The sequence below is a fragment of the Rhinatrema bivittatum genome, chromosome 1, assembly GCF_901001135.1.
Source record: "Rhinatrema bivittatum chromosome 1, aRhiBiv1.1, whole genome shotgun sequence".
Lineage (NCBI taxonomy): Eukaryota > Metazoa > Chordata > Amphibia > Gymnophiona > Rhinatrematidae > Rhinatrema > Rhinatrema bivittatum.
In genome coordinates, this window is record NC_042615.1 from 579895023 (window position 1) to 579917387 (window position 22365).

General features: G+C 45.5%; 1 protein-coding gene across 4 annotated transcripts in view; it reads left to right on the plus strand.

Moving 5' to 3' along the window:
• The first annotated feature begins 16752 nt into the window (after positions 1-16752).
• LOC115100073 (acyl-CoA-binding domain-containing protein 6-like) overlaps positions 16753-22365 on the plus strand; it is a 304213-nt gene continuing 298600 nt past the window's right edge. The window contains exons 1-5 of one of the 4 annotated variants that reach the window (XM_029618279.1): positions 16753-16811; positions 16910-17009; positions 17343-17390; positions 17512-17541; positions 17788-17852. In XM_029618279.1, coding sequence (XP_029474139.1) covers positions 17791-17852 — 62 coding nt within the window. In that variant the 5' untranslated portion in view covers positions 16753-16811; positions 16910-17009; positions 17343-17390; positions 17512-17541; positions 17788-17790. Of the gene's footprint in view, positions 16812-16909; positions 17010-17045; positions 17391-17511; positions 17542-17787; positions 17853-22365 lie in introns of those variants that run through there. The other 3 variants (XM_029618270.1, XM_029618260.1, XM_029618251.1) reach the window with 3 other exon arrangements.

The following is a 22365-nucleotide window of genomic DNA, read 5'->3' on the forward strand; positions in this document are numbered from 1 at the left end:
TTCACATAACTCCCTGAGTCCGTGCCTCTGCTGGCCCTGGTTTTGCTGGGCTTCTGGGTTCCCTTCGGGCAGGGTTGGGGGTAAGCAGTCCCCCCAATCCCCAGAGACAACACAGAGAGAGGAATAGTTCCTTCAAAGCAGTTTAATAAGTAACAACTGGCTGCATTACATGGGGTTTGTCCCCTCCCCCTCCAGCCCTCTGATTCCCTTACAAGCAGTGCTAGTTCAGAGCAATCATTTACCTCCTCTGCTCAGCACTATTACAAGCCCCAACACCACAGGCCCTTTTAGAGTAAAGATTATACTTCACCCCTCCAGCTGGATTACTCCGTATCCATGTATGAACTGGAGGACTCCTCTATCCCTGAACCTACCTCCATCTCCTCCTCCTCTGACTCCGAAGAGCTGGGTTTTTGTGGCCAGTTCCACCAAGGGGGCACGCCCTCTTCCTCCACCTCCATAGACTCATCAGTGTCTGCCTCGTTAACGTCTATGCCTGCCACCTGTTCACCTTCAGGCTTTCCTCCCCTGTCTGGTGGTGTTTCAGGGAAGCTGGGATTCGTAGTTCTTCTCCTCTTCCCCTGCGCCCCCTGCTGTCTGGCTCTGGTACTCTTGTTGCTCTTATGGTAGCTTGTCAGCTCCTGCCTGCGGCCGGGCTGCGCTACATCACAACATTTTACTTTCTGTATTGCGCGGGAATAACTAATAGGCCCATCAACATGCATTGCATGTTGCGGGCGCTATTAGTTTCGGGAGGGTTGGCCATGCGTTTTCCACATGCTATTACCCCTTACTGTATAAGGGGTAAAAATAGAGCATCGAAAACGCATGGCCAAACGGGGGCTAAAGGTGTGCTCGGCCGAGCGCACCATACTGAATCGGCCCGAACGTTGCTTGGTATGCTTGTTATGAAGAAATATAGAAGATACTATTTAGATTATAATAAGAATGAAAAATATGTAAATGCAAGTTTGTACACTAGCACGTCCCTAGCGCCTCCTTTTGGCCCGGAACGGCGGCTGTCAGCGGGTTTGACATCCGACGCTCAGTTTTGCCGGCATTGGTTCTCGAGCCCACTGACAGCCACGGGCTCGGAAACCGGACGCCGGCAAAATTGAGCGTCCGGTTTTTGACCCGACAGCCGCGGGCCGACTTCAATTTTTTTTTTAAATTTTTTTTTTACTTTTTTTACCCTTTGGGACCTCCGACTTAATATCGCCATGATATTAAGTCGGAGGGTGCACAGAAAAGCAGTTTTTACTGCTTTTCTGTGCACTTTCCCGGTGCCCGGCTTGGCTGCACATTTTGTTTTCTGAATCGTGCGGGAATACCTAATAGGGCCATCAACATGCATTTGCATGTTGAGGGCGCTATTAGGTTCGGTGGGTTGGATGCGCATTTTCGGCCCCTTACTGAATAAGAGGTAAGGGAAAACGCGCGTCCAATGGCAGGTTAACAGTGTGCTCCATTGGAGCTCCATCGGAGCACACTGTACTGTATCGGCCCATAAGTCAGCAGCTAAAAGGGTCAGGTTACCTCTGCCACCTCCAATTACCAGAGCCCTCACCAGGTTTGAATGGGGAAAAAACATGGGAACAAAGGTGAATCAGTAGATGTGGTGTATTTGGATTTTCTGAAGACATTCGACGAAGTCCCTCATGAGAGGCTACTAAGAAAACTAAAAAGTAATGGGATAGGAGGAGATGTCCTTTTCTGGAGTACAAACTGGTTAAAAGACAGGAAACAGAGAGTAGGATTAAACGGTCTGTTTTCATAGTGGAAAAAGGTAAACAGTGGAGTGGTTCAGGGATCTGTACTTGGACCAGTACTTTTAATATTTTTATAAATGATCTGGGAAGGGGTACGATGAGTGAGGTGCTCAAATTTTGCAGATGACACAAAATTATGAAGAGTAGTTAAATCTCAAGTGGATTGTGATAAATTGCAGGAGGACCTTGTGAAACTAGAAGACTGGGCTTTCAAATGGCAGATGAAATTTCATGTGGACAAGTGTAAGGTAATGCACATAGGAAAAAATAACCCTTGCTGTTATTTTCAGTGTTAGGTTCTATCTTAGGAGTTACCAGCCAGGAAAGATCTAGGTGTCATAGTGGATAGTACATTGAATTTGTCAGCTTAGTGTGTTGCAGCAGTCAAAAAAAAGCAAACAGAATATTAGGAATTATTAAAAAAAGGAATGATGAATAAAATGGAAAATGTTATAATGCCTCTGTATCGCTCCATGGTGAGACTGCACTTTGAGTACTGTGTACAATTCTGCTCGCCGCATCTCAAAAAAGATATAGCTGCACTGGAGAAAAATAATTGGCATGGAATGTCTCCCCTCTGAGGAAAGTCTAAAGAAGTTAGAGCTGTTCAGTTTGGAGAAGAGCCGGCTGGGGGTGGGGGAGAATATGATAGAGGTCTACAAAATCATGAAAGGACTTGAATAGGTTGAAATTGGTTATTTACTCTCTCAGATAATAAAAGGACTAGGGGGCACTCCATGAAGTTAGCCAGTAGCTTATTTAAAACAAATCTCCCATTATTACTGCACTATCAATTTGGTTAGCTCTCCTAATTTCTCTCAACATTTCACTGTCTGTCTCATCATTTTGGCCAGGTGAATGGTAGTATACTCTTATCGCTATACTCTTCCCCAACACACAAGAGATTTCTACCCATAAAAATTCACTTGTGCATTTAGTGTCTTGCAGGATCTTTATCCTATTGTACTCTGTGCCATCCCGGACATAAAGGTCACCACAATCCATTTAACACTGATCTGCCATCCTTCACTCCAGCTAGTTAGCCATAAAACCAGTATTTCTCAATACAGGTCATAGGATTACTTCATAGTATATTTATTTGTCCACTATCAAAAGATGGCTGTTTAACAAGAAACTTGCACTTAATATTACAAAGTCAAAAATTGTTGATATCCAATGTCTATTTGCAAAACCTCCACCCATTCTTTCTTGTGCTAACAGTTTAGGAGTTCTACTACAGAGGTCAGCAAGCTATGACCCGCAGGTCAAACCCTGCCTGATAGATTTTTTTCCAGCCCTCCTCCTCCTCCTCCTCCTCAATTTGCCCCATTAGAATCAGCCCAATGGCACCTTTGATGTCACCAACAATGGCCTGACATCGCAGGCCTTTGTTGATGACTTTGACTTGGATGTCAGAGGGAGCAGTAGAACATGAAAAGGAGGAGCATCACCCAGCCAGTGGCAAAGTAAGGACGAGGCTACCAGTGGATCCCATCCCACCAGTGATGAAGAGAAAAGGCCCATCTCTTCAGTTTGCCTGGTGGGTGCAGAAGCTAAGCATCTGCACTGCCGGGTGAACCAAATCCATCTGTCGTCCCTGCAGGTCTCACAATATTAAAAGCTCGCAAGAGCAGCACTTTCCCTCTGCTGATCTCGTGATACACAAGATCAGCATAGAGGAGATGCTACAACCAAAATTTTTCAATACCGCGTGGCTTACAGAGCGGCTTCTGTGATGGATGTGTGCCTCCCTGGCAAGCAGCAGCAGTGACATCTTCATCGGAGGAGCAAAAGAGGCTCAAAGGCTGCCAGGTGTATGTGAGTGAGAGGGAATGAATGGGTGCCTGCGTGGGGGTCTATACGTGTGTGAAAGAGAATGAATGGGTGCCTTCCTGGGGTCTATGTGTGTATGTGAAAATAAATGGGTGTCTGCTTGCGGGTCTGTGTGTATGTGTGTGTTTGTAAGAATAAATGGGTGCCTGTGTGTGAGTATGTGTGTAAGGGAGTCAGAGTAAGGTTTGTGTGTTTGAGAAGGAGTCAGTGAGAGTGAGTGCATGTTTGTATGTATGATGGTGGGTGAGAGAGAGAGAGCACATTGTATGTATGGGTGAAAATAAGCATGTATAGGTGGGTGAGAGGCTAATCCATGACATCTTGGGGCATCTGAAAGTCAAAAGTTCTCAGGTATGCAGAGTGGGGAATTAAAAAAAAAATCCTTACTAGTTTTAAATATTGGGTATTATTTGATGTGTCTGTTTTGAAGTATTTTATGGGTGTTTGGAATAATTTTATTCTATTTGTTAATTGTGTTGAACTCTTTTAATGGTATGGTTGCTGCTCGTGGAGTTGTAAAGGGAACACCTCCCCACTCACAAAGTTCTAAGGAGGATTTCGGCCCTTGGCTCCGATATGCACCAGTAATGTGGCCCTCTTTTGGAAAAAAAAAAAAAGTTTTCCCACTCCTGATCTACTAGATTTGCTCTTAACATTCTTGCAGCATATCAAATCAATGGTATGCTCAGGATTTTTCAAGCTTTGAGTCCTTTGTAGGGGTGTGCATTTGTTTTCGCTGTATTGGCAATCCACAATGTATATGTCCCTATTCGTTATATTCGTGGGGAGGCGAAATGTATCGCGACTCCTCACGAATATAACTTATCATCCGTTGCATGGAACATGCGTGTGCTTTTCTTTGTCGCGATTTGCAGTCTGAGGATGCCATTTCGGTATATCCACTATCCAGATCCACTATCCAGATCCAAAAACCAGCCCTTTCCTGTGAGTCATCAGTGACTTACAGGAAAGAGTCGGACAGGTTGGCACGGATACCGGAATGCAGCATATCAGCGCTTACATTTTGTGAAATGCACTAAATGCAGCCAATCACGCTGTCATTCAGTGCTCGGTGACAATTTTCCTGATGACCCAGCACTATATATACTTAAGCACGCAGTGTGCCACACACTTTCTTTGCAGGGGTGGTGTGGAGAGGTGGTCTCTGTGGAAGCAGGTTGCACTCAGAGCTAGTCTGAGTTCAGAAATCTCTATTGAATTGCTAGCTAGGCTAGTTAGTAGGGGAAAAAAAACTATTTATTCTTTATTTGGCTGCAGTGCCTGTGCCAGCTAGCTCTGTTTGTCTTTTAAGCAGTTTAGTTAGGTGATCGGAGACAGGGAGAGAAGGTGACTCTGTGCCAGGGAGAGAAGCTGCTAGCAGTGCCATTTTGTTTCATTCACCCTCTGGGCTATGTTGCAAGCAAGCACCATTTGGGTGCTGTGGCTGGGAGAGATATATTCAATTTTGCTAGAATCTCCATTGGAAAATATATTTCATCGATTTTCCTGCTGTGCCAACAATTCCAGCTTTTTTAAACTGAGTTTGTTTAATTCAACTCAGTCTCTCTGTGCACTGAGGTTCAGTGGGCTGGCAGTTTAGCAGACTGAACTTTATTATTGGGACAGTCTGTGCAGTGAAATCCCCAGTCTGCCTCTTTTGTGCTTACAAGCAAGCTGCGTGTGTGTGCGCACACCACACACGTTACATTAGTGTATAGCAAGGCACTATGCAGTGGGCAGTGGGTAGTTTAACAGACTGAACTTTATTATTGGGACAGTCTATGCAGTGAAATCCCCAGTCTGCCTCTTTTGTGCTTACAAGCAAGCTGCGTGTGTGTGCACACCACACACCTTACATTAGTGCATAGCAAGGCACTGTGACAGTGGGCAGCCAGTAGAAACTAGGCAGTGACATTAAATCCATAATGTCAGGGAAAGCTAGATGTAGTCAAGTGATTGGGACTGGCAGAGGAGGCACTTCAAAAGGCACTATTGCCACTCCCCCATTAAAGTTAAAAAGGGACCTGTCGCAATCTAAACTCTTTGGAGGGGCAGGCAGTTCCATCCAGAAAAAAAATGAAATCTGACCATGATGCATCGCCATCGCCACCACCTGTTTCTGACCCTGTAGTTTTGGAGGTGAGGGAAGGGGAAGCTGAGTCATGCCAGACAAAATGTCGACACCCAAAAGCAGCAGGGGGACAGAAGTCTCGACTAACACTTAGCATTGACAATGTTACGCAGTCACTGTTTGCTTCTGATTCAGATGAAGAATCATCTTGTGTGGGATTCTCATCAGAAACGGAAGAAGTAATAGCTGACGAAGCTTTAGGAGGATCAGTTAGTCCTGTCTTAGCCTCCACTTCAGTGCAACAGGGGAGAGATGAAACTGAAGAGGAGGAGGAGGAAGAGCAGTCAGCGCAGGCACAGAGGGTGACTGAGGCCCCTGTCATTGCTTCTCAGGGTGCACCCACTACTTCAGCTCCAGTGCCAGCATCCATCCCCAAGGCTTTAGAGAAGGGAGGATCACGAAAGACATCTGCGATCTGGAGCCACTTTAAAGTGACGGACGACCCGCATTTTGCTCAGTGTAATTACTGTGGCAGGGATATTAGCAGAGGCAAGCAAATGAAACATCTATCTAATTTTGGCATGACGCATCATATGAAGAGGCAACACCCAACAAGAGTACTGCCATCTGGGGATGGTGGCAGTACCAGTCAGGGGACCCCTTCCAAGCAGAGTAAAGTGGTTCAAAAGCAGCAAAGTCAGCCCATGCCCTCATCCCCTTCTAGCAGTCAGGTGGCAGGCCTGCAACCCCCTGACATGTGGCAGAAGCGACAACCCACCATGGAGGAAATGCGGTGGAGTGCGGTAACACTATCCCGGGGTAGGAGGCAGGCAGCCTCAAAAGTTGTAATCAGGAGCATTGGGGAAATGATTGCCCTTGATGACCAGCCCTTGCAGTTAGTGGAGAATGTGGGTTTCAAGTGTTTTCTGAAGGTTGTAGTTCCAAATTACAAAGTCCCCTTCAAAACCACATTTAGCAGAAAAGTCATCCCCAGCCTGTACAGTGTCGCAGTCGCATACAAGCGCTGCTAGCTAAGGTAGAGGGGAGAGTGCATTTCACCTGCGATATCTGGACCGCCATAAATGCTGCACACTCTTACCTCTCCCTGACAACACACTGGTGGGACCTGGCTGAGGCAGGGGCAGACAGCAGCTCTATTACTGAACAAGAATCAGGGTGGAAGTGGGCTTTACTGCACACCCACGTGACGGACCAGGCCCATACCGCAGCCAGTATTCTAGCATGCATCAGACAGATGCTGGAGGGCTGGCAACTACACCAGCGAGACAGGAATCCTCAGGCAGGGTTCTTTGTCACACACAATGGTGCAAACATGGTTAAGGCAATAAACGATGGGCACTTTAAGAACATCCAATGTTTTGCACACACTCTGCACTTGGTAGTGAAGTCAGCTCTGGGGTTGGATTCCAATGACAGAGAATGAATACCTGCATAGGTTAATATAGAAGTGCAGGAACATAGCAGCACACTTCCACAGAAGTGTGAAGGCGGGGCAGATTCTCCTACAAAAGCAGATTGATTTGGAGATGCCTTACAAGCGTTTCATTCAAGACATTGCCACCCGGTGGAATTCCACCTTAATGATGCTCGAGAGGTTAGTGGAGCTGCAGACACCCCTTCATGAACTTTCTGGTACAATGGACCTAGGTGTGCAGAATCCCCTAGGGCATCATGATTGGTTAGTCATGAGTCAGCTGGTAAAAATCCTGCAGCCCTTCAAGGATGTCATGGAGGAGCTGAGTTCCAGAAGTGCCACTTTGGCTGACATCATCCCTATAGTTAATTTTCTGGATGAAATTTTGGAGGCCTTTAAACAGAAAGAGGGAATGACAGTTGAGGTGCTGCATTGTCTGGACGTTTTGCAGCAGCAGGTGGAAGAGAGATTAAGGCCTTTAACAGAACAGAACACATACATGCTCGCCACAGTCTGTGATCCCCGTGTGAAAGGGAAGCTCGCCCTACAGTACGATTGTCTTTTATTGATGAAGGACCTGCTGTTAGCAAAAGTCCGTGAACAGGAGCGCCATAGGCAGAGACAGATTAGGTGTGAAGCAGAGGTGGAAACAGCGGGCACTTCAGAGAGTTGTGCTGCTAGCCCAAGCAGGAGCAGCACTGTGTCAGCGACAGATAGTACCTCCTCCTCCACTTCAGAATGCCAAAGGCATGTTGCCCATAAAGATTCATCTGTTGTGTGACGGGCGAGAGAGAAAGTAGCTGGCATGAGTGACTCTTAGCCCACCCAAGCAAAGGAGACATCAGCACAGCTGTCAGTGACACGGTATCTCTCAGAGCCGACAGAGAACAAGCTGACAGATCCGCTGGCATATTGGGCACACAAGTCCACTGACTGGCCACACCTAGCCAAAGTGGCTCAGGGATATCTGTCATGTCCTCCAACCAGTGTGCCCAGTGAACATGACTTTTCAAAGACAGGGGATATCATTAGCCCGCACCACTCAAGGCTGGCACCAGAGTTGATGGAAATACTAGTGTTTTTGAAAGTAAACCTGCCTTTGCTTGGGTTTCCAAATTTTCCCTGTGAATGGTAAGATGAATAAAAGCAATTGAAAGCCTTGCAGCAGCTCCAACTGCCTCCTATGCTCCAGATAATATAAGCACTGCAGCACATGTACCTGACCTGAAACGTTGTGCCTGACCATCCACTGTCCAGGCTGTATGTCCCTACAAGAGCCTGACCTGAAACGCTGTGCCTGTCCGTCCACTGTCCAGGTCTTATGTCCCTAGGCGGGATTGACTCTGTCCTATATTGCTGTGCCTGTCCGTCCAGGCCTTATGTCCCTAGGTGGGATTGACTCTGTCCTATATTGCTGTGCCTTTCCGTCCAGACCTTATGTCCCTACGTGGGCTTGATCTCTGTCCTCGACTAATGTGCCTGTCCGTTCAGGCCTTATGTCCCTACAAGGGTTTGACCTTGATTGCTTTGCCTGTTCATCTAGGCCTTATGTCCCTGCAAGGGTTTGACCTCGATTGCTTTGCCTGTTCGTCCAGGCCTTATGTCCCTACAAGGGTTTCACTTCGATTGCTTTGCCTGTCCGTCCAGGTCTTATGTCCCTACATGGGATTGACCTCTGTCCTCGACTGCTGTGCCTGTCCGTCCAGGCCTTATGTCCCTAGGTGAGATTCACCTCTGTCCTCGACTGCTGTAACTGTTCGTCCAGGCCTTATGTCCCTACGTGGGATTGACTCTGTCCTCGATTGCTGTGCCTGTCCGTCCAGGCCTTATGTCTCTAGGTGGGATTGACTCTGCCCTCGATTGCTGTGCCTGTTTGTCCAGGCCTTATGTCCCTACAAGGGTTTCACTTCGATTGCATTGCCTGTCCGTCCAGGCCTTATGTCACTGGGATTGACCTCTGTCCTCAACTGCTGTGCCTGTCCGTCCAGGCCTTATGTCCCTAGGTGAGATTCACCTCTGTCCTCGACTGCTGTAACTGTTCATCCAGGCCTTATGTCCCTAGGTGGGATTCACCTCTGTCCTCGACTGCTGTGCCTGTCCGTCCAGGCCTTATGTCTCTAGGTGGGATTGACTCTGCCCTCGATTGCTGTGCCTGTTCGTCCAGGCCTTATGGCCCTACAGGGGTTTCACTTCGATTGCATTGCCTGTCCGTCCAGGCCTTATGTCACTGGGATTGACCTCTGTCCTCAACTGCTGTGCCTGTCCGTCCAGGCCTTATGTCCCTAGGTGAGATTCACCTCTGTCCTCGACTGCTGTAACTGTTCATCCAGGCCTTATGTCCCTAGATGGGATTCACCTCTGTCCTCAACTGCTGTGCCTGTCCATCCAGGCCTTATGTCTCTATAAGGGTTTGACCTCGATTGCTGTGCCTGTCCGTCTAGGCCTTATGTCCCTAGGTGGGATTGACTCTGTCTTCAATTGCCGTGCCTCTCCGTCCAGGCCTTATGTCCCTCAGTGGGATTGACCTCGATTGCTGTGCCTGTTCGTCCAGGCCTTATGTCCCTATGTGGGATTGACCTCGATTGCTTTGCCTGTTTGTCCAGGCCTTATGTCCCCATGTGGGATTCACCTCTGTCCTCGATTGCTGTGCCTGTTCGTCCAGGCCTTATATCCCTACGTGGGATTGACCTCGATTGCTTTGCCTGTTCGTCCAGGTCTTATGTCCCTACGTGAGATTCACCTCTATCCTCGACTGCTGTGCCTGTCCTTCCAGGCCTTATGTTCCTAGGTGGGATTCATCTCTGTCCTCAGCTGCTGTGCCTGTCCGTCTAGGCCTTATGTCCCTACAAGGGTTTGACCTCGATTGCTTTGCCTGTTCGTTCAGGCCTTATGTCCCTACATGGTATTGACCTCTGTCCTTGACAGCTGTGCCTTTTCATCCAGACCTTATGTCCCTACAAGGGTTTGACCTCGATTGCTTTGCCTGTTCATCCAGGCCTTATGTCCCTATGTGGGATTGACTCTGTCCTCGATTGCTGTGCCTGTCCATCCAGGCCTTATGTCCCTATATGGGATTGTCCTCGATTACTGTGCCTGTCCGTCCAGGCCGTATGTCCCTACGTGGGCTTGACCTCTGTCCTCGATTGCTGTGCCTGTCCATCCAGGCCTTATGTCCCTATGTGGGCTTGACCTCTGTCCTCGACTGCTTTGCCTTTCCATCCAGGCCTTATGTCCCTACATGGGCTTGACATCTGTCCTCAACTGAAGTGCCCGTTTGTCCAGGCCTTATGTCCAGTCCTAACGGCTGAACCCTCGTTGCAAAGGGAAACCTCAGTCTCTGGCAATTGAAACTAGTAATCCTTCACAGCATGGATCCTTAAATAAAACAAACAGTTTTCTTAAAACAAACAGTCTCGACCTTATTGATCAAACCCCTCAACCTTTACTTTCTCTAGCCCCTATTCTACCTGTAAGCCAGAATTTTCTACCCGTGAGCCAAAGTCTTAATCGATTCTTTCTTAAATGCATTATTCTCTTTCCTCCGTTGTCACCTCTGGCCTGGATGTATAACTTATGCATACAGACCTTTAAGCTTTTTGTATACATAATAAGCTAAGTACACTTTTTGTATATGAACCTGATAGCTATTCCTTCTTAATATATTATTCTCGTTACTCCCGTTGTAACTTTCTCGCCTTTATGTATCAGTCCCACTCGTTATCCCTCAGCTCACCCTATCTTTCCCTCATTTATTGCGTTTCACCATATGTGTATTTAAAGTAACTTATGTATAGCCCTAGGTTTTGATCATGCTATGCTATTATTTTTTTGTATCTCATGTTCTTTTTACTCGCCCCAAGGCGACAGTTCAGTTCTTATGTAAACCGGTGTGATATGTATTCTATACAGGAACATCGGTATATAAAAGTTAAAAAATAAATAAATAAATAGATAGTTTCAGGGCAGAGAAGAGAACTTCCTCCGTCTTTCTTATGAAGTCATGATCTGTTTGCAAATGCTTAAATCCTAACAATTTGTACCATTATACACTCTATGGGCCAACCCATTCCAGGGAGCCCTTTCCTGCTCAACGGAATGGGAACTCTCCCCATTGTTGCAGCCTATCTCTTACCACCTGTTGACCCATGTTCAGAACAAGAAAAGATCTCCAAGGTACTTAGACTGTGACAAACACAACACAGTGAGACCATGCTCACAGTGAGACCCTGCTCCATGTCACCATGCTTTGAGGGCTCATGCTCCACTCTAGGGGCCAACCCATTCCGGGGAGCCCTTCCCAGCTCAAAGGAAAGGGAACTCTCCCCGGGTGTAGCCAGCCTGTATGTACCCTCTGACCCATGTTGAACTACTGTTTACATGGTAACCTCCTCCGCCTCGGCCTTGAAAATTCTCTTTTTTATATCTGCTAACTCTACCAGATTTAAAAAAACCAGCGAGAGCTCACTAGACGCCAACAGAAACACCCCAATTTAGGGGCGAACCCATTGTAGGAAGCCCTTTCCTGCACAAAGGAAAGGGAACTCTCCCCGGGTGTAGCCAGCCTGTATCTACTCTCTGCCTCTGTGCCTTGCTGCCATACACTAGATGACTCACTCAACTCCTTGTGGTGTTCTTGCCACTATCATGGTTGCTCAGTGTGTTGGTGCTAGTCTTTCTGCTTGCTATGTTCCTCCTTCATTGTGCTGTAGGATGTCGATGCCACTTGCCTTGCCGCTTTGCCTGTTGTGCTGCCTTCGAGGGTTCATGCATCTCTTATTGGTGCTCTCTTTTGAAGCTGTGGTGTGTTTTTGACACTCTCACTGCTGGTTTGTGCCTCTATTAAAGCACTCTTCTTGCCACTCCTGGTACCCCTTTGCCCCTTTAAAGTACCTTAGGCTATTCATGCCATTTTGGTGCCACTTTGCCACAGTCTAAGTACCTTGGAGCTCTTTTGTTGTTCTGATGATTGCTCCCCAGAAGTTTCATCAAAATTGATAATAAAACCCCAATTCTGCAGCCAAAAATAGGCTGCAAATACTTCCCCCATTGACTTTAATGGGAACCGGAAAACGAATGCACGTATCAATGTGTCGGGGCCTTGACGAATACCTATCCCAAATCCAACGAATATTTTCTGGCTGCACATCCCTAGTCCTTTGTGGGATATGTCATCTTCTTGATCACACCAATTTTCAAATGTCTGTGAAGATCCTGACCCTGATGCTGATTGACTACTATAATGCTATTTGGGCCTCCCTACATCTTCCTTAAAACCCATCCAATTACTGCAAAATCCGGCTGCCATTAATTGCTAGAAAGACAATTAGAGAACACATTACTCCAGTTTACTCCAGTTCTTATGAGTTTCCGTGGCTACCAGTACAACTTTGTATATAGTAAAAGATCGCTCTCATTATCCATCACTTGATGAAACTGAACTCTATTCCTTGAGCAAATGCTCTTTTGAAAATATGTAGTTCTGCATGTAAGAGAGGTTTTTTGGATGTCCCATTGTCCAAACAGGCCCATCTCATGGAAGCGAGGGAAAGATCATTCTCATGGACTCACCATCCTTGTGGAATTCCCTTCCTAGACAACTGGCAACTGAACCTCATGGAATGTAAAAAGATATTTAAAACATCTTATAAAAGCATTTTGGTTTAGATTTGGCTTATTCATAGACATTTATATTTATGGTGAACATATATCTGGCACTTCCTCATCATGTTCTATCTAATTTGGGCTCTTTTAAAACTGTGTTAAGGTTATACTGAGATATTTTATTGTATATGATGTTAGGAGTTATGTGGCTTTGCCTAGTATAATATTTTATGTTTGTATCATATTGTCTGATTTTATTGTGAATGTTTTATTTTGTATATTGCTTAGTGCTATGGCTTTAAGCAATTCATAAGTCCAAATAAAGCTAGATAAGAGATTACTTCAGGCCAGCAGTAGTTTTTCCCTTCTCATTACTTTCTATAGCTCCTCTACTCTCCTTTTTACTGATGCTTACCCTCCCCAGTCTGATTCCCCATTAGAAACTATTGCAAGCATCTAGTCCTCACTCTACTTTTTCCTCTCTCCAACCATTCTGTCTTCTGTCCTTACTGATGCTCTTCAGCTATACAGTATTCTAACTCTTATCCTGCCTTCATCTCTCTCCATGAAAGCATCTTATGCTTGTTGCTATGATCATACCTGTTAGGGCTGGCTGGTCTGGTGTGAAGGAACACCATCAGGGGAGTGCCATGAGATGGTAAGCCAGGACTAGGGCCAGCATTCCACCTAGCCACTTCCCCTCCCCCATGGGTTGAGTCCTTGAGATCTGGGGGCTAGTAAGGCTTAGCTGTGGCACCGGTCCATCTTGTTGAGTGCTGGAAGGGCAGAAGCTGATGCTGGAGCAGAGTGCTGGTAAGGACTGGGATTGAGGTTTGAGTACAAGCAAGGACAGGACACAATAACAAGGAACACTAAACATAAAGGCACGAAGGCACACTGAGCTAAGGAGGCTTGTAAAGACCACAGAGATAGAGAAGGCCTAGGTAGGCCGCAAGGCGCGAGAAGGCCTGAAGGCCACAAGGCAAGGGGTCAGGACAAGGAGCCAAGGTAGACTCAATGCGAAGACTTCAAAGCAGGGAACAGACAGGGTTATGTATGGCTGAGACTTGGGTGTGCTGCAGGTAAGGAGGAGGAGGAGCCTGGCAATGCTGGAGACAAAGTTCTCTGAGGAGTCCAGGTGGCTAGGAGGCTGTACCACAGCTGAATTGGAAAAGCTATGAGGAGCTAACATGGATAGCATGGAACAGAGTTCCTAGGAGACCTCTGCTGACATGAAGGCATCATAGTAGGGGTACGATGAAGCTTTGTAGCAGGTAAAATCATAACAATACCTTTTCTTTTCTCTGTACTTTCCTCCTCCTCCTCCTCTTTTTTAGCTAGGGACAGCAATCACAATCCTTGCCCTCCATGGAAACTGTCACTCCTTCAAAATACTTATACCTGTCACTTCTCCAATCTTATTTCTATTTCTCTTCTTCCTGCCTCTTCTCTCTCTTTCTCATGTTTCCTCTGGAATATCTGATCTGTTTCCTGTAAGCTTACCTTCATTCATGATCTTTTTACCTCTCATTTCTTCCATATTATTACCTTGACTGAAACTTGGCTTTCCCTTGATTAGTCTGCTTCCATTGCAGCTTTCTGTCATAGAGGTTATCATTTCTCCCAGACTCCATGATCAGTAGGCCATGATGGTGGTACTGAGTTACTACTCTCCTCCTCATGAAAATTTAAACCCCTTCTTCCACCTAAGTCCATTCATTTTCTTCATCTGATGCCCTCTCTATCCATCTTTTTATACCATTTTCATTTTGTGTAGCTGTCATCTATCATCCCCCTGATAAATCTCCCTCCACTTTCCTTGCCAACTTTGATTTCTGGCTTTCCTTCTTCTTCTAACCATCTTTCTACTTGATGACCTCTCTGATTCTTTTGCCTCAAAATTTCTCACCTTAACCTCTTCATTGACTTCAAACTATATTCTTCTGCTCCCACTCACTAGCATAGTCACTGCCTTGACCTTGTCCAACTACACACTCTCAGGCTTCTCTTATCTGTGCTTCATTTTTATGTCCATCATCTGATAACCTTCATGATTAAACACCATCCCTTGCAATCTCTCCACCAGTACCATCGGGAGCATGCAGGCTATTGACTAGATGTCCCCTCCTGTCTCATTCTTTTTCTCCTTACATCCTTGTCTAATTCTATTGATAAGGAAGTTTCTTTGCATAATGCTTTACTCCCTTATGCTTTATACACTTTTGCTCCACCCCTCCACTGCCATGTTCAGTATATGGTGTGCCAAACTCCAACCTTGGCTTACCTCCAGAGTTTGCTTCCTGCGTTTCTGTGCCTGCTCTGCTGAATGGCTATGTCAGAAGTCCTGTTCCCATGCTGACCTCATTCATTTCTAATTCATGCACACCTTTCAATCTATTGCACTTGCCAAGCAAGATTATTATGTCCATCTGACAAGTATACTTTCCTCCAGCTCCTGACCTCCCTCCTTAAACTGCCTCCACCTCCCATTCCCCGTTTACTGTCCACCCTGTTGATGGCTAACTTTTTCCATAAAAATACTGACAAGATTAATCATGAATTCCCATCTAGAGGGCCATCTCTGCCTCTACTTTATTTACCTCCCTTTCCTTTGGCCACTGTAATATATTCTTCCTTTTCTCAAATCACAAAGGAGGAAACCACTTATCTTCTCTCCATCTCCAAACTCACAACTTGTTACTATGACACCCTCCATCCTCACCCAACTTCTCACCTTCCTTCTGTAAGGACTTGCAGGGTCTTGAACCACTGCTACAGTATACTACGTGAAATTTGTACAACTTTAACTGATATTTACAAGGTCTGAGGAATCAGTTTGTCAGGCCAAAAGACTGAGAAGAGAAAGAGAGGAGGTACAATGCCCAGTTTACATGGTGCCTACTGCAGAGGATCTGAGGGCAGAAACAGAAAAAGAATTGTGTATTGGGAAACGGAAGTTGGGAAAATGTGTGTTTTCAGCTAGTTCCTTTCTTAAAAGTGCAATCAAATCACCACAACTGGATTGTATAACTCCTGTCTTTGCCAGGACTAGTAGAATGCAACATTAACTGTATCTGTGCTCTCTCTCATTACTTTATTATAGGTTTTGAGTATGTTAGATAAGGAAGGAAAACTATGTTGTAGTTGTATAAGCTACTACTATTACTATGGCTCTTTTCTGAAAAATTCCTCTCCCTTTGCAAAATTGTAGAACAGTTTTCTGTATTTTCAGAGAACACTGGTTAGAAAATTGCAGTTGCTAAAATGTGCATTCTTTTGTAACACATTTGTATATTCAATCAGCTATAATTCAAAGTGTATGTTAAGTGTATTAAATTTGTACTGAATCCTTGCATTTAACTTTCAGTTTTTGATTTCTATACTGACTCCTGAGACAGCCTCTGGGGTAGCTGTAACACTTTGGGGCTAATTTTCGAAACTGACTTCTGTACTTAAAACAAAACAGTTTTATGCACAGAAACACTCACCTACTATGCAGGTAAACTTGTGCACATATGTCATGTTCCTGCATAAGTTTACCTGGACTGAGTGGAGGTGTTCCTTGGGGCAGAGTATGGACTTGCATGAGCAATTTATGAAATTTGACTGTATGCCCATACATTTTCAGGGAAATCTTGTGTGTGCCAAATAGCAGATGTAACTTGCTCAGGATAGATTTGGTGGGATAATTTTTAAAGCAAATGTATGCATGTAAATCTGCTTTGAAAACTGGTGCGACTTATGCATGAATTTGCAGCATGCCAGGTTCTTGTGGCCTGGTTTGGCCTCTGTTGGAAACAGGATCCTGGGCTTGATGTACCCTTGGTCTGACCCAGCATGGCAATTTCTTATGTTCCTGTGAGTTATGTAGGATGTCTGAAAACTATCCTCAATGTCCAGTGCATGAGATAAACTGTTCAAGAATTCAGCTGATCAGTTTTGGCATCCTAATTCATGTCCAATACCACTTACTTTCTTGGTTTACAAGAATCTCACAGGTCAGATAACTATACTCACATTTACCTCATACATATTCATTGTAGGATATCCTGAATACTGAACAGGCTATGGATTCACCAAGACAGATTTAGTAAACATTGGGGTAAGAACAAAATATGAAACCCCAAATTTGTGATAGCAATGTCCATTGCTGCTGCTAAGATCATTTACCCCTTAATGAACTATTTTTCTTTAATGCAGGAAATAGTTTTTGCATAGTAGATAATATTCACTGTGATAAAAGTGTCAGGATACAGAGACTGAAAATATTAATGGAAGGAACCCAAAACCATGCCTAAGGGTAAGGTATCTTTAATTATGGTCTTGCTGCTAACACCTAGGATAATGTATAAACCAAAACGCAAACCCAGCAGTTCAAGCTGCAGCAAGTGTTGATCAGATATTGAGCCAAAACATATCTATTTCACCTACCTTGGATCACACTAACCCGGAAACACTGTCATTTCTCAACTGCTACAACTGCACCCACTTGTGTGACTGTTTGTGTGTGTCATAGCAACGGCTATCCAGCAAGATTTAAGACCAGTTGAAACTGAGTGAGCTTAGTGTGATTACTTTCTTACCACATACTAACCCCTCAGGCAAATTTTAATTGTATAGTTGTCTGTTCTAGATTCAGTGTGAAAGAAAAAGGGAGATTATTTTCGTGTGAGCACAGCAGGTGAGTTGAATAAGAGGTGAGAGAAAACAGTAGTTAAATAATCAGAATGATTATGTGCATTTAATGATTATACTGATTATGTATTTAATTCCTCCTTTTTATTTGTCTTAATTGCTAACAGACTTGCACTGTTTGCTAGATACTGAATAAGGTAATATTTAAGACTGTGTTTATATTTTTTCTATGAACTTAAGCTAATTATAATATTCTAAGCTAAAACATAAAAAAGAACAATCTGTGCATGAAATATCTTTCTATCAATTCTGCCTCTATTAATACATCTAAACGATATTAATAAACTTCCATTTTGGTCTTGCACCAAAACATGGGCCTAGATAATGACAGATCAAACATTTCAGCCCTGCTGAATGTAACTGTTTTTTCTTTCTGCGTTCAGGGAATGGCATTAGCAAGTGGACACTGGATTAGAAAAGATGTAACTGGAGATCCACCAAGCCCTAGGTATGTTATCATGTTTAATTGATTGCAGCTTTTCTGCTGAAGGTGAGCTTTATGTAGTAAAGAGAGAGACCTTTTTATAGAGTGGCTGTATTTTGTGTCTTCCCATAATTTTCTCATGTCTGCAAATTTTCAGAAAATGTTTGTTGTAGCCAGTGCAAATATTAACCACTATGGTCCCTTTGTGAATGCAGACCAAGAAAATACATATGAGCAGGAATTTAAATCTTTCTAAAAGTTTCCAAAAGATACAGTCTTAGACGTCAGATGGCATTATATAGGGATGAGATAAAGTCAAGCAGGATAAAAGTTGTACAAGAAACAAAATGTGCTGTATTATGGAATCCTTATCGATAGAAAATCCATGGGTGATGGGAAGAACAGTAGATGTATATTACTGTCTAACTAGCCAAGCTGAAGAAATAAACTGTGAAAAGCCAGCAGAATTTAGAAAGGCAAATAAATATGGAAAAACTATAATGTAAAATTTCAATTGTCCCAGTATTGATTAGGTCACTGTATCATTAGGACATACCAGAGAGGTAAATTTCTAGCTGCTATAACTAACTGCTTCATGGAGCAGCTAGTTCTAGAACCAAGAAGAGGTGTCAGAAAATCCAAAAGCTGAGATGTGGGCAGTCCTCATATATTGTGGATTCCTGAGGCTTACTGCTGGGAATGCCTGCCTAACACATGAACACTAAAATGAACTATATTAGTTTAATTTCACTATACCTTAACAGCATGAAAACAAGGCAAGAAATACACAGTCCAAGAAATCCTAGAAACAGGAATTCCTGGCTGACAAAGACAAGAGCAAGGACCCGGGAACAAGAAAGTAAAGCATGCTTGCTTTCCATAATTGGTGTTTTCTGTAGATAGCAGGATGAATTAGCCATTAGATATGGGTGACATCATCCAGTAGCATCAAGCAGATTCATCTCTCCTAGCTAGTAGAGCTTTGAGCTCTACTGAGCATATGTGGGAGTTCCTACACTGGCGTTACCTCATGAGCCTCCTGAGTCAGTATCAGATCTAAATCTAGTTATGTAGTCAACTCTCCAGGGAGGCGGCTGAGCATTCCATGGCTAATTCATCCTTCTATCTATGGAAAACACTCTTTATGGTAAGCAAACCTGTTTTTTCCATTGATAAGGAGACTGAATTAGCCATTACATATGGGGAGTCCGAAGTTGAGGATTGCAGCAGAGTATTTACTGAGTAAGCAACCAGATCACTATGGAGAATAGACTACTGCGAGAACAGGTTACACAAAACTGCCTGTCCAAATTTACTGTCACTCTTTGATAGATTAACCAGATAGTAATGGGATGTAAAGATGTAAACTGATGACCATGAGGCAGCTTTGCAGATGTTTTCGAGAGGCATTTCTCAAAGATGAGCAATAGAAGGTTCTATGCCCTATGTTTAACGGAGTCTTTGATCTGTAAACTTGCTGAGGTGTAGCACTGTTGAATGTAATCTGAGGCTATCCAGTTAGCCAGTATACATTTGGTGATTGCTATGTCAAGTCTGTTATGGTTGTATGAAATGAATGACTGAGAAGCTTAGTGTTGTAGTTGAGTTCTTTTTTCTTATAGTAGGCCAAGCCACTTTTAGAATCCAAAGTGTGAAGGAGTTTTACTTCTTTATGCACATGTGGTCTTGTAAAGAAGGTAGGTAGTACAATGGATTGATTGATGCGAAAAGCTGAGATGACCTTTGGAAGAAATCTCAAATGAGTGTGAAGGACAACTCTGATGTTGGAGAACTGCATGTATGTGGATAGGGTACATGAGCTTGGAGTTCGCTACTCTTCTAGCTATTGTAATGGTGATAAGGAACTCTACTTATATGTCAAGAACATGAGAATGAGCCAGCAGCCAATCTTAATGCACCTTTACTGGTAAAAGAATTCTGCCCTCTACAGCAGTCTCCATAGATGCATATGTACGATGTGATTCACGTCTTATAGGGCCAGAGATGGGAAACTGGGTTTCAGCACTTGTTGATGACATCATCTGCTCTGGATATAAAAGGCCACCACAGACTTCCAGCAGATAGCTCAGCAACAAGTCGCCTGCATCCTCTGTGTAGTGTAGTGTGAGTTGCTGCTTCCTAACTCCTACATTCCTGATCTTGTACCTGCCTGTCTCTCCAGCCCAGCCTGCCTCATCTTATCCAGCCCTTGCCTCCCTGCCTGCTCTCCTGTGTCAGTCCTTCTTCCTGTTTCCTAAGCCTGCCCTCAGACTGACTTCTGGATCTGACATTAGTCTGGACCTTGACCATTCTTGCCTGCTGCCTGCCACTACTCTTGCCTGGACATTAACCCTTCTAACCTGCCGCCCATCTCTGACCCTAGCCTGGCCCTAGACCTTTGCCTCCGCCACTACCACAGAGACTCTAGCCTAAGATCTTCCAGTGCTTAGAACCCAAGAGGAAAGGAGCTCCTGAACTGTCTCTTCCTTTTGTAGCTCTGCCAGCTGTCGATGATTCAGCCTATGTGGATGGCAGGGTAGGCATTCAATCTCACCACAGCAACAAGGATCCATGAATCTTACAGTAGGTATACATGTAGATCCTTCTTCTGAAACTATCGGAAAAGGCAAATCTTGAGGATCACCTTGTTACGATTGCCGCCCGCAGGAGGCCTGTGTCACGGCCTTCTCACCTTCCCAGATGGACCTCAGCACTCAACTCTCCGTCGTTGGTGGCAGTCGGCCACCGGCTCCAACCTCGGGCCCCTGCCAGTGTCCCTGGTCCTGCCATGCTGCCCGGAACCTCCAGTCAGGATTTTTCCTCCAAGCAAGCCTCTCCGCTCGCTCCACGGAGAGACGCTGCTGACGATGCCGCGCCCTTTCCTAGGCACACGCAACTCTAAGTCTTTTAAAGGGCCCGCAGCGGGAACCTGGCCACGGACCTAGATGCTGTCATCATCACCCTCAGCGTACTTAAGCTCGGGCAGCACTCCTAAGCATTGCCTTTGCAACAGATCTCCTTGGTTCCCTGTTGATTGAGTGCTCGTTGCTTCTAGAGATTCTTCTCAGCCTTGTGTTCCTGATTCCTCGCTGTTCCTCTTTCCTCATCTTCCTTGTTCCCTGCTTCAGACTGTCTTCACGGATTTGAACCTTGCTTCGCCTGACCCTGCCTTGTGACTTTCTCCAAGCCCGACCTCTGCTATGTCTGACCACACCTGCCTTCTCCGTGCCCGACCTCTGCTATGTCTGACCACACCTGCCTTCTCCGTGCCCGACCTCTGCTATGTCTGACCACACCTGCCTTCTCCGTGCCTTGACCTCTGCTTTGTCTGACCACGCCTGCCTTCTCCAAGCCTGACCTCTGCTACATCCGACCTCGCCTGCCTTCTCCAAGCCTGACCCCTGCTATGCCTGACAACGCCTGCCTTCTCCATGCCTTGACCTCTGCTTCGCCTGACCAAGCCTGCCTTCTCTGTGCCTTGACCACTGCTACATTTGACTACGCCTGCCTTCTCCATGCCTTGACCACTGATATGCCTGACCAAGCCTGCCTTCTCCATGCCCTGACCATTGCTACGGATAACCTTGCTATAGACTCTTTCTTGTCCAGAGTTCTATGTTGCTCACCACAGCTTCCATTGGCCACCAGCCTCCATCTGAGTTTGACAGAGATGCCTCTGCCTCTATCCTCTGGACGTAGACTTTCAAGGCTTTGGCCTTTCTTTGCTCATGCACATTCAGCCGTTCCCTGTTCCTTGGTGCTTGGGTTCCAGTTCTGCAACCCGACTGGGATAGACCTACGCCACCTGCTGGCTGCTGTCTCTTGGCTGAACCAACTATCTTTATCATCCTATCTCGAGGCCCACCTAAGTCCTGCCGGCCCCGGCTCCCAAAGGCTCAACCCAAGGGGAACGGGGGCTGGTATAGGTGAAGCTCCAGTGGCTTCTAGCTTCAGCCCACTCCGATCTTGGTTTGTCTCTGTTCTGCTGTGTTGCCTCCTGCCCTGACCTCTGTTTGTCTCCATTCTGATGTGTTGCTGCCCATCCTGATCTTGGCCTGTATGACTTGTCCTTCTTGCCCAACTCCTTCTTCAGATACCTTGTCTTCCAGAGGCCTGCGCCTAATTCCAGCCATCCCCAGCACTCAAGGGCTCAACCTGTGGGGAACGAGGACTGCTATTGGTGAAGTTCTGGTTAGGCAGCTGCACTAGTCAGCTCCACCCAGTGATGGTGGGAACCTTCAGGGCTCCTCCCTGCAGGTTGCGCCAATCTCATCTCGGCTCAAGGTTTCACAGACGCAACAGACAGCACACTGACATAAGGAAATCATATGAGGTCTGTCTCGCTGGCCTGGAGGCACAGTTGGCAGATACAACCAGAAAGCAGGACAACAGCCAGCTGGAAAAGGAGCAGCTCTTATAGAGTATAGACCACCTGCACAGGCCCGGCGAGACCAGGTGTGCATACCGTTCATTTGCACAGGGCGGCACATCCAGGGGAGTCGACAGACCATTTCTGATATGCTTGCGGGGCTCCCAA